Source organism: Bacillus rossius, chromosome 15 (genome assembly GCF_032445375.1).
Source record: "Bacillus rossius redtenbacheri isolate Brsri chromosome 15, Brsri_v3, whole genome shotgun sequence".
NCBI classification, from domain to species: Eukaryota; Metazoa; Arthropoda; class Insecta; order Phasmatodea; family Bacillidae; genus Bacillus; species Bacillus rossius.
In genome coordinates, this window is record NC_086342.1 from 5,772,332 (window position 1) to 5,786,457 (window position 14,126).

At 40.7% G+C, this 14,126-nt stretch overlaps 1 protein-coding gene across 4 annotated transcripts in view; it reads left to right on the forward strand.

Moving 5' to 3' along the window:
* Positions 1–14,126, forward strand: part of LOC134539483 (glutamate receptor ionotropic, kainate 2) — a 639,484-nt gene that overhangs the window by 571,960 nt on the left and 53,398 nt on the right. For all 4 annotated transcript variants that reach the window (XM_063381555.1, XM_063381552.1, XM_063381553.1 and 1 more), the window contains exon 7: positions 10,715–10,867. In XM_063381555.1, the coding sequence (XP_063237625.1) occupies positions 10,715–10,867 (153 nt within the window). The remainder of the gene's footprint in view (positions 1–10,714; positions 10,868–14,126) is intronic.

Consider the following 14,126-nt stretch of genomic DNA (forward strand, 5'->3'; position numbering starts at 1 on the left):
CCACACATATAGATCAATTGTCTTCAGTCCATGAGACCGAGTCATGTAATTATCAGTCGTATAGGCTAGAAATTTCAGGACCGCATGACCTTCGTCGTTATCTAATTATATACAATTAATCCATCGTGACATTTTTTATACATACTAAGGGACTAAGTGACCTTGAAAAATATTTTAGTAAAACCAAGAGGTTTTAAACTAGTAAATATTCAATCACTACATTTTGTACTACGCGCAATCAACGAAAAGGTAGCACCGCCAACGAAAAGGCAGCTCATTTATCATTGGCTCCAATATTCATTGGCTCCAATATTCATCAGCTCCAATATTCATCGCCTCCAATATTCATTGGCTACAATATTCATCGGCTCCAATATTCATCGGCTACAATATTCATCGGCTCCAATATTCATCGACTCCAATATTCATTGACTCCAATATTCATAGGCTCCAATTGCTCCAAATGCTCCAATATTCAACGACTCCAATATTCATCGGCTCCAATATTCATCGGCTCCAATATTCATCGACTCCAATATTCATTGGCTCCAATATTCATGGGCTCCAATTGCTCCAAATGCTCCAATATTCAACGACTCCAATATTCATCGGCTCCAATATTCATCGGCTCCAATATTCATCGGCTCCAATATTCATCGGCTTCAATATTCATCGGCTCCAATATTCATCGGCTCCAATATTCATCGGCTCCAATATTCATCGGCTCCAATATTCATCGGCTTCAATATTCATCGGCTAAAATATTCATCGGCTCCAATATTCATCGGCTCCAATATTCATCGGCTCCAATATTCATTGGCTCCAATATTCATCGTCTCCAATATTCATTGACTCCAATATTCATCGGTTCCAATATTCATTGACTCCAATATTCATTGGCTCCAATATTCATGGGCTCCATTTGCTCCAAATGCTCTAATATTCATTGACTCCAATATTCATTGGCTCCAATATTCATTGGTTCCAATACTCATCGGCTCCAATATTCATTGGCTCCAATATTCATCGGCTCCAATTGCTCCAAATGCTACAATATTCAACGGCTCCAATATTCATCGGCTCCAATATTCATCGGCTACAATATTCATTGGCTCCAATATTCATTGGCTCCAATATTAATCGGCTTCAATATTCATCGGCTCCAATATTCATTGGCTCCAATATTCATCGGCTCCAATATTCATCGCCTCCAATATTCATTGGCTCCAATATTCATCGGCTCCAATTGCTCCAAATGCTACAATATTCAACGGCTCCAATATTCATCGGCTCCAATATTCATCGGCTACAATATTCATCGGCTCCAATATTCATCGGCTCCAATATTCATCGCCTCCAATATTCATTGGCTCCAATATTCATCGACTCCAATATTCATCGGCTCCAATATTCATTGGCTCCAATATTCATGGGCTCCAATTGCTCCAAATGCTCTAATATTCATTGACTCCAATATTCATTGGCTCCAATATTCATTGGTTCCAATACTAATCGGCTCCAATATTCATTGGCACCAATATTCATGGGCTCCAATATCAATTGGCTCCAATTGCTCCAAATGCTTCAATATTCATTGGCTCCAATATTCATTGGCTCCAATTGCTCCAAATGCTTCAATATTCATTGGCTCCATTAATTTGCTCGCTCCAATATTCATTGGCTCCAAAAGGCTCCAACAGTCTTTTTGCTCCTATATTCATTGGCTTCATTATTAATTGACTCCAATATTCGTTGGCTCCAATATTCATTGGATACATTATTCATTGTCTTCATCAGTCATTGACAACAACAGTCTTTTGGTTCCAAAAGTCTTTTGACTCCAAATATATTTGGCTAGAATTCTTCGAGTCTAAGAGACTATGAGGCCACATGGCTACGAGTCTAAAATAATCTAGCTGGTTACAGGTTATACATGGCTCGTGAGGCTACATAGCTACGAAACCTCTAGAAAACGAGTTTACGTGACTGTGTGGATACAGGAATACAAGTCTACATGACTACTTGGCTACGAAGCTACGAAGCTACTCGTCTACAAGGCTCCAATTGTCACATCTGTCTTCGACGGAATTTTCTCTTTTGCTCCAACTGCACCATCAGCATTGTTTTATAAGATTATAAGGCTACTTGCTTACGTAGCTTCAAGTCTACGAGGCTCCAATACATCATGGCTACGAGACTACGACTCATGAGGTTACGAGACTATGCGATTGCAAGTCTTCAAGGTTACGTGATCGCGAGGCTATAGGACTACGAAGCTTCCAGAACGCATGGTTACGAGACTGCATGTCTAATTGGCCGCGCGGCTACGAAACTTCATGTCTCTAACTGTCTACAATAGCATCATTGAGTGGTGAGAGTTAATTTATCTCATGAAAAATATCCTGTTTAAAGTAGTGTCGATTATTGTCATCAGATGTCATCACGTGTTGCATGCAGGTAAATAATATTTATTTCTTTTATGCGGGATGCGGGATGCTCACTATCGATCGCAATAGAACGATGGCTTCGCTAGGCTCTATGGAAAAGGAATTTTGTTCTTCCAGTAAGTGTTTCACAGATTTCTCAAAGCATATTATTAATTTGACTGAGTAATGATATTTTTTTAAATTCCACCTGATAAAAATATCGCAAGTTTTGATTTAGTAGCAGAAAGTAACGAATTAAATGTAACTCCAAATAAAATGTCATGTCTCATTAGTCAAAAAAAAAAAATATATCCATGCAGAGAGCGTTTTCTCAGAATAGTCAGAAGCACTTGAAGAAACCACAGGAATGATCGCAAAAACACGGGAAAAATTATCAAAATATTGACAAGAATAATCAGGAGCACACGGAGAAAACCACCATAATATTATCAATAATAATCGGAAAAACACGGAGAAAACCACCATAATATTGACAAGAATAATCGGAAGCACACGGAGAAAACCACCACAAGTTTTCTTTGATATCATAAAAATTTAGAAAAAAATATTTAATAAATAACAAAAAAAAAATTAATAAAAATTTTTAAATGACAAAATAAAATACAAAAATACATAAACAGATTCTGCTAGCTTGTGAACTTCTCATTGTTGAGCAAAGATATAGTTCTAGTACAAGCCAGAATTTTATGTATTTTTGTATTTTATTTTGTCATTTAAAAATTTTTATTAATTTTTTTTTGTTATTTATTAAATATTTTTTTCTAAATTTTTATGATATCAAAGAAAACTTGTGGTGGTTTTCTCCGTGTGCTTCCGATTATTCTTGTCAATATTATGGTGGTTTTCTCCGTGTTTTTCCGATTATTATTGATAATATTATGGTGGTTTTCTCCGTGTGCTCCTGATTATTCTTGTCAATATTTTGATAATTTTTCCCGTGTTTTTGCGATCATTCCTGTGGTTTCTTCAAGTGCTTCTGACTATTCTGAGAAAACGCTCTCTGCATGGATATTTTTTTTTTTTGACTAATGAGACATGACATTTTATTTGGAGTTACATTTAATTCGTTACTTTCTGCTACTAAATCAAAACTTGCGATATTTTTATCAGGTGGAATTTAAAAAAATATCATTACTCAGTCAAATTAATAATATGCTTTGAGAAATCTGTGAAACACTTACTGGAAGAACAAAATTCCTTTTCCATAGAGCCTAGCGAAGCCATCGTTCTATTGCGATCGATAGTGAGCATCCCGCATCCCGCATAAAAGAAATAAATATTATTTACCTGCATGCAACACGTGATGACATCTGATGACAATAATCGACACTACTTTAAACAGGATATTTTCCATGAGATAAATTAACTCTCACCACTGAATGATGCTATTGTAGACAGTTAGAGACATGAAGTTTCGTAGCCGCGCGGCCAATTAGACATGCAGTCTCGTAACCATGCGTTCTGGAAGCTTCGTAGTCCTATAGCCTCGCGATCACGTAACCTTGAAGACTTGCAATCGCATAGTCTCGTAACCTCATGAGTCGTAGTCTCGTAGCCATGATGTATTGGAGCCTCGTAGACTTGAAGCTACGTAAGCAAGTAGCCTTATAATCTTATAAAACAATGCTGATGGTGCAGTTGGAGCAAAAGAGAAAATTCCGTCGAAGACAGATGTGACAATTGGAGCCTTGTAGACGAGTAGCTTCGTAGCTTCGTAGCCAAGTAGTCATGTAGACTTGTATTCCTGTATCCACACAGTCACGTAAACTCGTTTTCTAGAGGTTTCGTAGCTATGTAGCCTCACGAGCCATGTATAACCTGTAACCAGCTGGATTATTTTAGACTCGTAGCCATGTGGCCTCATAGTCTCTTAGACTCGAAGAATTCTAGCCAAATATATTTGGAGTCAAAAGACTTTTGGAACCAAAAGACTGTTGTTGTCAATGACTGATGAAGACAATGAATAATGTATCCAATGAATATTGGAGCCAACGAATATTGGAGTCAATTAATAATGAAGCCAATGAATATAGGAGCAAAAAGACTGTTGGAGCCTTTTGGAGCCAATGAATATTGGAGCGAGCAAATTAATGGAGCCAATGAATATTGAAGCATTTGGAGCAATTGGAGCCAATGAATATTGGAGCCAATGAATATTGAAGCATTTGGAGCAATTGGAGCCAATTGATATTGGAGCCCATGAATATTGGTGCCAATGAATATTGGAGCCGATTAGTATTGGAACCAATGAATATTGGAGCCAATGAATATTGGAGTCAATGAATATTAGAGCATTTGGAGCAATTGGAGCCCATGAATATTGGAGCCAATGAATATTGGAGCCGATGAATATTGGAGTCGATGAATATTGGAGCCAATGAATATTGGAGGCGATGAATATTGGAGCCGATGAATATTGGAGCCGATGAATATTGGAGCCGATGAATATTGGAGGCGATGAATATTGGAGCCGATGAATATTGGAGCCGATGAATATTGGAGCCGATGAATATTGGAGCCGATGAATATTGGAGCCGATGAATATTGGAGCCGATGAATATTGAAGCCGATGAATATTGGAGCCGATGAATATTGGAGCCAATGAATATTGGAGCCGATGAATATTGAAGCCGATGAATATTGGAGCCGATGAATATTGGAGCCGTTGAATATTGGAGCATTTGGAGCAATTGGAGCCCATGAATATAGGAGCCAATGAATATTGGAGCATTTGGAGCAATTGGAGCCGATGAATATTGTAGCCAATGAATATTGGAGGCGATGAATATTGGAGCCGATGAATATTGGAGCCAATGAATATTGGAGCCGATGAATATTGAAGCCGATGAATATTGGAGCCAATGAATATTGGAGCCAATGAATATTGTAGCCGATGAATATTGGAGCCGATGAATATTGGAGCCGTTGAATATTGTAGCATTTGGAGCAATTGGAGCCGATGAATATTGGAGCCAATGAATATTGGAGCCGATGAGTATTGGAACCAATGAATATTGGAGCCAATGAATATTGGAGTCAATGAATATTAGAGCATTTGGAGCAAATGGAGCCCATGAATATTGGAGCCAATGAATATTGGAGTCAATGAATATTAGAGCATTTGGAGCAAATGGAGCCCATGAATATTGGAGCCAATGAATATTGGAGTCGATGAATATTGGAGCCGATGAATATTGGAGTCAATGAATATTGGAGACGATGAATATTGGAGCCAATGAATATTGGAGCCGATGAATATTGGAGCCGATGAATATTGGAGCCGATGAATATTGGAGCCGATGAATATTGGAGCCGATGAATATTGGAGCCCATGAATATTGGAGCCGATGAATATTGGAGCCGATGAATATTGGAGCCGATGAATATTGAAGCCTATGAATATTGGAGCCGATGAATATTGGAGCCGATGAATATTGGAGCCGATGAATATTGGAGTCGTTGAATATTGGAGCATTTGGAGCAATTGGAGCCCATGGATATTGGAGCCAATGAATATTGGAGTCGATGAATATTGGAGCCGATGAATATTGGAGCCGATGAATATTGGAGTCGTTGAATATTGGAGCATTTGGAGCAATTGGAGCCTATGAATATTGGAGCCAATGAATATTGGAGTCGATGAATATTGGAGCCGATGAATATTGTAGCCGATGAATATTGGAGCCGATGAATATTGTAGCCAATGAATATTGGAGGCGATGAATATTGGAGCCGATGAATATTGGAGCCAATGAATATTGGAGCCAATGATAAATGAGCTGCCTTTTCGTTGGCGGTGCTACCTTTTCGTTGATTGCGCGTAGTACAAAATGTAGTGATTGAATATTTACTAGTTTAAAACCTCTTGGTTTTACTAAAATATTTTTCAAGGTCACTTAGTCCCTTAGTATGTATAAAAAAATGTCACGATGGATTAATTGTATATAATTAGATAACGACGAAGGTCATGCGGTCCTGAAATTTCTAGCCTATACGACTGATAATTACATGACTCGGTCTCATGGACTGAAGACAATTGATCTATATGTGTGGCTTTGTACATGAACGGCTTATAGGTTATTCCGATTATTGAACAATTAGACTTTCATGTAATGCATAGCGGTACTGTATTAATTCGTTGGTGAGGAATATTGACTTGAGTTGATTTTCGTAGAGCGAATGATTAATAAACTCTGTGAAAGGTAATGGAAAACAGAATCTAAAATTTATTTAATATTTAGTTACAACTGTCACTGGTCAAGAATCGAACCGTGGACAGGGATCCATCGATTCAATATGTAAATTAATGAGTGATTTTTTTGATGAATTTTGGAATTTTTCCCGCATTTCTAGCTAAATAATTACATGATTTCAAGATGGCGGCCAAATTTCAAGATGGCGGGCACCTCGGTAATAATAAATGATTACTGCACTGTAACAGGTTAGAATAAAACTAACATTTTGGTAAGACGAGTACACACAATATGGATACCCCTCCAGCAGACGAAAACAAGATGATGGCAATGACCACTAGCATGTGGTAGTTCCTGGTAGCATTTACTGAACATAAAATGTCAAATCCATGATGGACGTCAAGGTCAAAGTCAAATTTCAAGGTCAAGGTCAAAGTTCAAGCTCAAGGTCAAAGGCCAAGGTTCAAGGTTTAAGGTCAAGGTCAAAGTCCAAGGTCAAATATCAAGGTCAAGGTTAAAGTCCAAGGTCAAGGTCAAAGTTCAAGGTCAAGATCAAAGTTATGGAGAACGGAACATTATACTAACATGACTCCATCACACTCTAGCAGACGAAAACAAGATGGTTCCCTCCAGCGGACAAAGACAAGATGGCGGACATGATGTCATACCAGCTGATGGTAAATATCTAGTTATTGGTTGTGGTAGGTCAGTCTGTAGGTGGCTTCTGTGGAGGAAGGATCTGATTTTATTTTTTATTTTTTGCCCTCACCGGTTTCGAACCAAGGACGTACATCGATATAATCAAACAGATTTAAAATACATTAATTTTTTGATGAATTTTGGAATTTATCCCGATTTTCTAACATAAAAATTACGGATTTCCAAGATGGCGTCTAAATTTCAAGATGGCGTCCATAACGATAATTGCAACATTAATAGGATCCAATATGGTGGTCGTAACGTAAAGTGTAAGAATGACATGGTACTCAACCAAGATGGCGGGTGTAACGAAATATTCAACATTTATATAATCCAAGATGGCGACCGTAACGATAACTGGAACAGTGGTTTTTAAGATTTTTATTATTTATTCGATTAAATAATTTTTTTAATGATTTTTAAAAATTTTCACGATTTTCTAACATAAAAATTGCGGATTTTCAAGATGGCGGGCGTAACGAAAATTGCAACATTTATATAATCCAAGATGGCGACCGTAACGATAAGTCCAACAGTGGTTTTTAAGATTTTTATTTAATTCGATTATTTAATTTTTTAATGATTTTTAAAAATTTTCCCGATTTTCTAACATAAAAATTGCGGATTTTCAAGATGGCGGGCGTAACGAAAATAGCAACGGTGACGTCATAATCCAATATGGCTGCCATGACATCCTTATTTTCAAGGTCGGCGGCTTATAAGCGGCTAGCTCTTAGGAGTTTTAAGCCGCTTTTAGGAGTTTTCGTTTTTTCTAGGGCAAAGCGACTTTTGAGGATTTTAGAAATCCTAATTTTTGAACTGTGGAATTATATGAGATTTTTTGGCGGAAATTTTTTTCAAAAAAATTGAAATTATGGCGATTTTTGAGGAATTTTGGGCCATTTTTGCCCAATTTTGGTCATTTTTGGCGATTTTTGAGGATCAAATTCCAGGTCAAGGTCAAAGGTCAAGGTCAAGGTCATCCAAGATGGCCGCCGTGACGTCACAATCCAAGATGGCGGAAAGGACACACAGCACCACAGCCAGAAGCCAGTTTCAGGACCGGCTATTATATACTACTGACAGATACTATAATTTTGTACAGCACATGGCTATGTTTTTTTTTTTTGCGTATATGAAATGCAATTTTTTACAATTAATACTAAGTATTTCTTACAAAAAAAGGCGCATAATTATATATTTTAACTGATGTTCCATTTCATATTTTTTTTAAAACCATGGAAAATAATTGAAAATTCCATAATGGGACTTCGTTTAGTTTTATTATGTTTATCAATGTAAGCAGTTAATACTGGAAAGCTTTTCAGGGAACGGTTTACAAATAACTTTAACTACTTTTATGTACCGGGATAACACGCAGCATTAATCCCCGGGTAATGATTCTAACACTAATTTGTGATTATACAGTTTTATTCGTGTAAATGTACAAATTTACAAATATCTGTAATTTTTTCATGAATGATTATGATCCATTTACAAAAATATATATATTTCTTCAGTGTAGATGATGGTTCTGGGTGTCCCTAGTATTCTTAGTGTCCTGAGTGTCCTGAGTGTCCTGAGTGTCCTAGTGTCTTAAATGTCCTGAGTGTGCTGAGTGTCCTGAGTGTCCTGTGTGTCCTAGTGTCTTGAATGTCCTGAGTGTCCTGTGTGTCCTAGTGTCTTGAATGTCCTGAGTGTCCCGAGTGACCTTAGTTTCCTGAGTTTCATGAGTGTCCTGTGTGTCTTGTGTGTCCCGAGTGTCCTGAGTGTCCTGTGTGTCCTGTGTGTCCTGTGTCTCCTGAGTGTCCTGTGTCTCCTAATTGTCCCAAATGCCCTGAGTGTACTGTGTGTCCTGTGTCTCCTGAGTGTCCTGTGTCTCCTAAGTGTCCCGAGTGCCCTGAGTGTAATGTGTGTCCTGTGTCTCCTGAGTGTCCCAAGTGCCCTGAGTGTACTGTGTGTCCTGTGTCTCCTGAGTGTCCTGTGTCTCCTAAGTGTCCCGAGTGCCCTGAGTGTACTGTGTGTCCTGTGTCTCCTGAGTGTCCTGTGTCTCCTAAGTGTCCCGAGTGCCCTGAGTGTAATGTGTGTCCTGTGTCTCCTGAGTGTCCTGTGTCTCCTAATTGTCCCAAGTGCCCTGAGTGTACTGTGTGTCCTGTGTCTCCTGAGTGTCCTGTGTCTCCTAATTGTCCCAAGTGCCCTGAGTGTACTGTGTGTCCTGTGTCTCCTGAGTGTCCTGTGTCTCCTAAGTGTCCCGAGTGCCCTGAGTGTACTGTGTGTCCTGTGTCTCCTGAGTGTCCTGTGTCTCCTAAGTGTCCTGTGTCTCCTGAGTGTCCTGTGTCTCCTAAGTGTCCCGAGTGCCCTGAGTGTACTGTGTGTCCTGTGTCTCCTGAGTGTCTTGTGTCTCCTGAGTGTCCTGTGTCTCCTAATTGTCCCAAGTGCCCTGAGTGTACTGTGTGTCCTGTGTCTCCTGAGTGTCCTGTGTCTCCTAAGTGTCCCGAGTGCCCTGAGTGTACTGTGTGTCCTGTGTCTCCTGAGTGTCCTGTGTCTCCTAAGTGTCCCGAGTGCCCTGAGTGTACTGTGTGTCCTGTGTCTCCTGAGTGTCCTGTGTCTCCTAATTGTCCCAAGTGCCCTGAGTGTACTGTGTGTCCTGTGTCTCCTGAGTGTCCTGTGTCTCCTAATTGTCCCAAGTTCCCTGAGTGTACTGTGTGTCCTGTGTCTCCTGAGTGTCCTGTGTCTCCTGAGTGTCCTGTGTCTCCTGAGTGTCCTGTGTCTCCTAAGTGTCCCGAGTGCCCTGAGTGTACTGTGTGTCCTGTGTCTCCTGAGTGTCCTGTGTCTCCTAAGTGTCCTGTGTCTCCTGAGTGTCCTGTGTCTCCTGAGTGTCCTGTGTCTCCTAAGTGTCCCGAGTGCCCTGAGTGTACTGTGTGTCCTGTGTCTCCTGAGTGTCCTGTGTCTCCTGAGTGTCCTGTGTCTCCTGAGTGTCCTGTGTCTCCTAAGTGTCCCGAGTGCCCTGAGTGTACTGTGTGTCCTGTGTCTCCTGAGTGTCCTGTGTCTCCTGAGTGTCCTGTGTCTCCTGAGTGTCCTGTGTCTCCTGAGTGTCCTGTGTCTCCTAAGTGTCCCGAGTGCCCTGAGTGTACTGTGTGTCCTGTGTCTCCTGAGTGTCCTGTGTCTCCTGAGTGTCCTGTGTCTCCTAAGTGTCCCGAGTGCCCTGAGTGTACTGTGTGTCCTGTGTCTCCTGAGTGTCCTGTGTCTCCTAAGTGTCCCGAGTGCCCTGAGTGTACTGTGTGTCCTGTGTCTCCTAAGTGTCCCGAGTGTCCCGAGTGTCCCGAGTTTCCCGAGTGCCCCGAGTGTCCTGAGGGCCCCGTGTGTCGTGTCGAGGCGGAGCCGGCGCTGCTGTACGACTCGGTGTACGTGTTCGCGAGCGGGCTGGCCGCGCTGGACCGCAGCCACGTGCTGCGGCCCGCCAACCTGTCGTGCGGCCTGGAGAAGCCGTGGGACGACGGCCTCAGCCTCTACAACTACATCAACTCCGTGAGTTGCTTCTGCCGTCCTGACTCCCGAGCCAGATCACCCCAGTGGGGGGCCACCAGGGGCAAGTGCCCCTCCCCCCCCCCCCGGAGAACCAAGTCTACAACTCACGTAGTTTCGGTTCCCTGCAAAAATTTCCGAAGATTTCCGAAGTTTTTTGCGTTTTGGTACTAACGCCACTCCAGCCGCTAAATCAGAAGTTTCCAATGGAAACAAGCACGTTGTGACTGACCTGACCTAACCTAACCTAACCCTTCGAATTTTTTTTTAATTTCAATTTTTCGAGAGAAATCCCAAGTTGCACGAACGTGGTAGGGAACCGAAAACTACGTGAGTTGTAAGGCTCTGCTACATTAATATTGCCGACTAAAAATGATTGTTTCTGAAACCAATAAAAAATATTTAATATGATTAATGAAATTCTTGTAGAATCATAAAATCTGGTGGTTAGATGTTACGTGTAGTGTGAGTAGATTAAAATACTCTGGCTACTCTGAAATCCTAGAGTGCCCCCCTCCGAGGTGAACCTCTGGATCCGCCACTGGATCACCCGCATACTATATTTGAAAGATTTGTGCAATGGGAGTGCGTGACTTGATGCAAGCTTTTGGACATACGCCATTGCTTAAGCACATGTACTTATGTCTGTAGAAGAAAACAACTACAAAAACCAAAAGACATACATACGTGTGCTTAGCAATGGAGTATGTCCAAAAGCTTCAATCAAGTGACCCACATACTGATCAAACAGGTTCCCTGAAACACTTTAGAGACACCAGCATGACGCATTATTTCCTCTGCGTCTTCTTCTAGAAAACCAAAAAAAATCCTAGGTAAAATCAAAATAAGGTTTTAAAAATTAAGGCTACGTAGGGGGAAGGGGGGAACACGTGAATTAAAAAATAGTTAGACATTAGTAGAGCTCTACTGATGATACAAGAAAACCTAAATAATTTTAATTAATTATTATATAAAAAGCAGCTGGGTGAGTGAGATGGTAGATTGTGAGCGCGCAGGTCGAGGACACAAGAGTTGTGATTGAGCCGTTTGTTTTTTGTTCGGAATTTTTTTTTTTTTTTTTTAGTTTTATTTGTGTTCTGTGGCAGCGCAGTCAGTTGTAGATCCGCAAGGACCAATGAGAAGAGCCGCAGTCTGCCGACCCCTGGAGCACTAGCGTTCTCTAAAGATTCTGATGTGCAGGCGGCATTTAGCTCTTGATAATTTCGGTAATTGGACAGGAGACAAGGAATGCACTAACAGACGGTGCTGCCTTCTACGGTGGACGGAGCGAACCAAAGATCACAAAGCCAAAAGGGGAAAAAAACGTTATAACAAGTGTTTAGTGTTTTTTTTTTTTTTTAAACAGTTAATAATATAAACATTCCCTCTGTCTTTGTGAACTTTGGTTCAGGCCATCCGTCACAGATGGCAGCACCGTGCCGTGGTTCTTACACATTTCCGTTCCTTCAGTGGCTTTCTCGAAGTTACTCCCGCCAAATCCCGTATGCCGAGAGCTAAGATGTTACACATTTAAAATAAACCTCCAAAGTATTCAAAGAATGTCAAGCCATTCTTCTTCCATGGCTGTCTTTGTTTGAAATTCATTGTACACGTTAAAAAAAATATATATATATATCCTTGAGGCCGACATTTGCCGCACCACTGAAGTCGCGGCTGAAATTAAGTCCTTGGCGCTCGTGATCACCGCAAGGAGTCGAGTGACTCTGAATATCCCGGCGGTTTCCCGCGGAGATTAATGGAGCGAGCTTTACCAACCTTTGGGGTTGGGGGAAATTATTTCCCCGCCAGGTACCCTTCCTTTTTTTCCCAGGGCCCCCGTCTTATCTTTCCTACTTTCATCTCGTTCTTCTTCTCCTCCTCTCCTTTTTTTTTCCATCTGTACCAGAGATAACGACCCCTTTCCGCTTGCCCCCCCCCCCCTCCCCTCCCCTTCCGTCATCGCAGCGTCGGTCGGGGGGGGGCCATTAGGGCCGTTTTCCCCTGCGCTCGCTCTCGCAAACGGCTACTCAACTCGGGCGCGCGCGGGATTCCTAAGGTGTTCTAATATCGCCGCTGTGAGATACGGCATCCGCGCGTCGCCCCTAATATTCTCTTCGCGTCCGCTTAAATTCCGATGATGACCCACCCGTTGGGGGGGGGGGGAAGGGGAACTGGCTTTGGGGACTCTTTAAAGGTGTGAGAACTGAGAGGGACAGAAGGAAAGATCCGACAGGAAGCGAGGAAGCCAATTTGTTCCGCCCGATGCCCCGGTATTGAATCAGCTGGTACCGTTGCTGCGAAAGAATAAGAAGAAAAATTTTCCACCTCCCGTTTTTTTTTTCCTACTCCAACATTGTAATTGCCTAAGGAAAGATAGTGACTTTTGCATTCCAATTTTCTATCGCATTAGCAATTCTAATATTAAAAAGACCCCTGAAAAGTTACCCTCCCTCCCCTCTTCACTCCTTTAAGGAGTAACTAATAATCTTCCTCAGGTGCCGCACGCATACCAATAAGACGTATCGAATATCTTCCCAGAACTTCAGTCAGCCGTTTTCCTGATATTGAATTTTAGTTCCGAGAACGCATCTTGTTTCCAAAAAAAATTACCATAATTTGTTGGTCCAAGAAATCATTTCATGGGTAAGGAAAATTTTTTTTTCATATTCAAACGAACTAGCTTTAACATGTAAATGAATCTAAACGTCCGTAATATAAAAAAAAAAATTAATTTTTTTTTTTCAATTTAAAACAGAATGCATCGGTGTTTGAACCAAACGGGAAATAACAAGGAATGTGAAATTTTCTATTCCGATGTTATAGTCGAATGACAAAAATTTTATTTTATTTTTCAATATTTTTTTTTATTGTCAAAAGATAATGTCAATAGTAAAAAAACATTTATTAAAAACTTAGATTAGAAGAAAAATTACCCAAGCCTTTTGTAAAGGTTTAGAAAGACGTTCAAATGTACAAAAAAAACTCCGTATTAATTATTCAACCGCTAAAGTGTGGAACAACATTCTAACACAACATTCTAACATGCCTCTACATGTTTGCAGACTCGCAACAGTCACTGAAATGCATTAGCCCTAAACTTAATCACAGCCTGGATATAATATTACCATCATTTTTTGTACATTAACATTTTCCAGGGGACAAATGCTAGCGTTTGTAATTGGTATAAAAATAAGTCCCTGCACTGTATCAGAAATTTCTGATTATACTCTTAAAAGCGTGTTTACTCTATTTATTGCCTAAA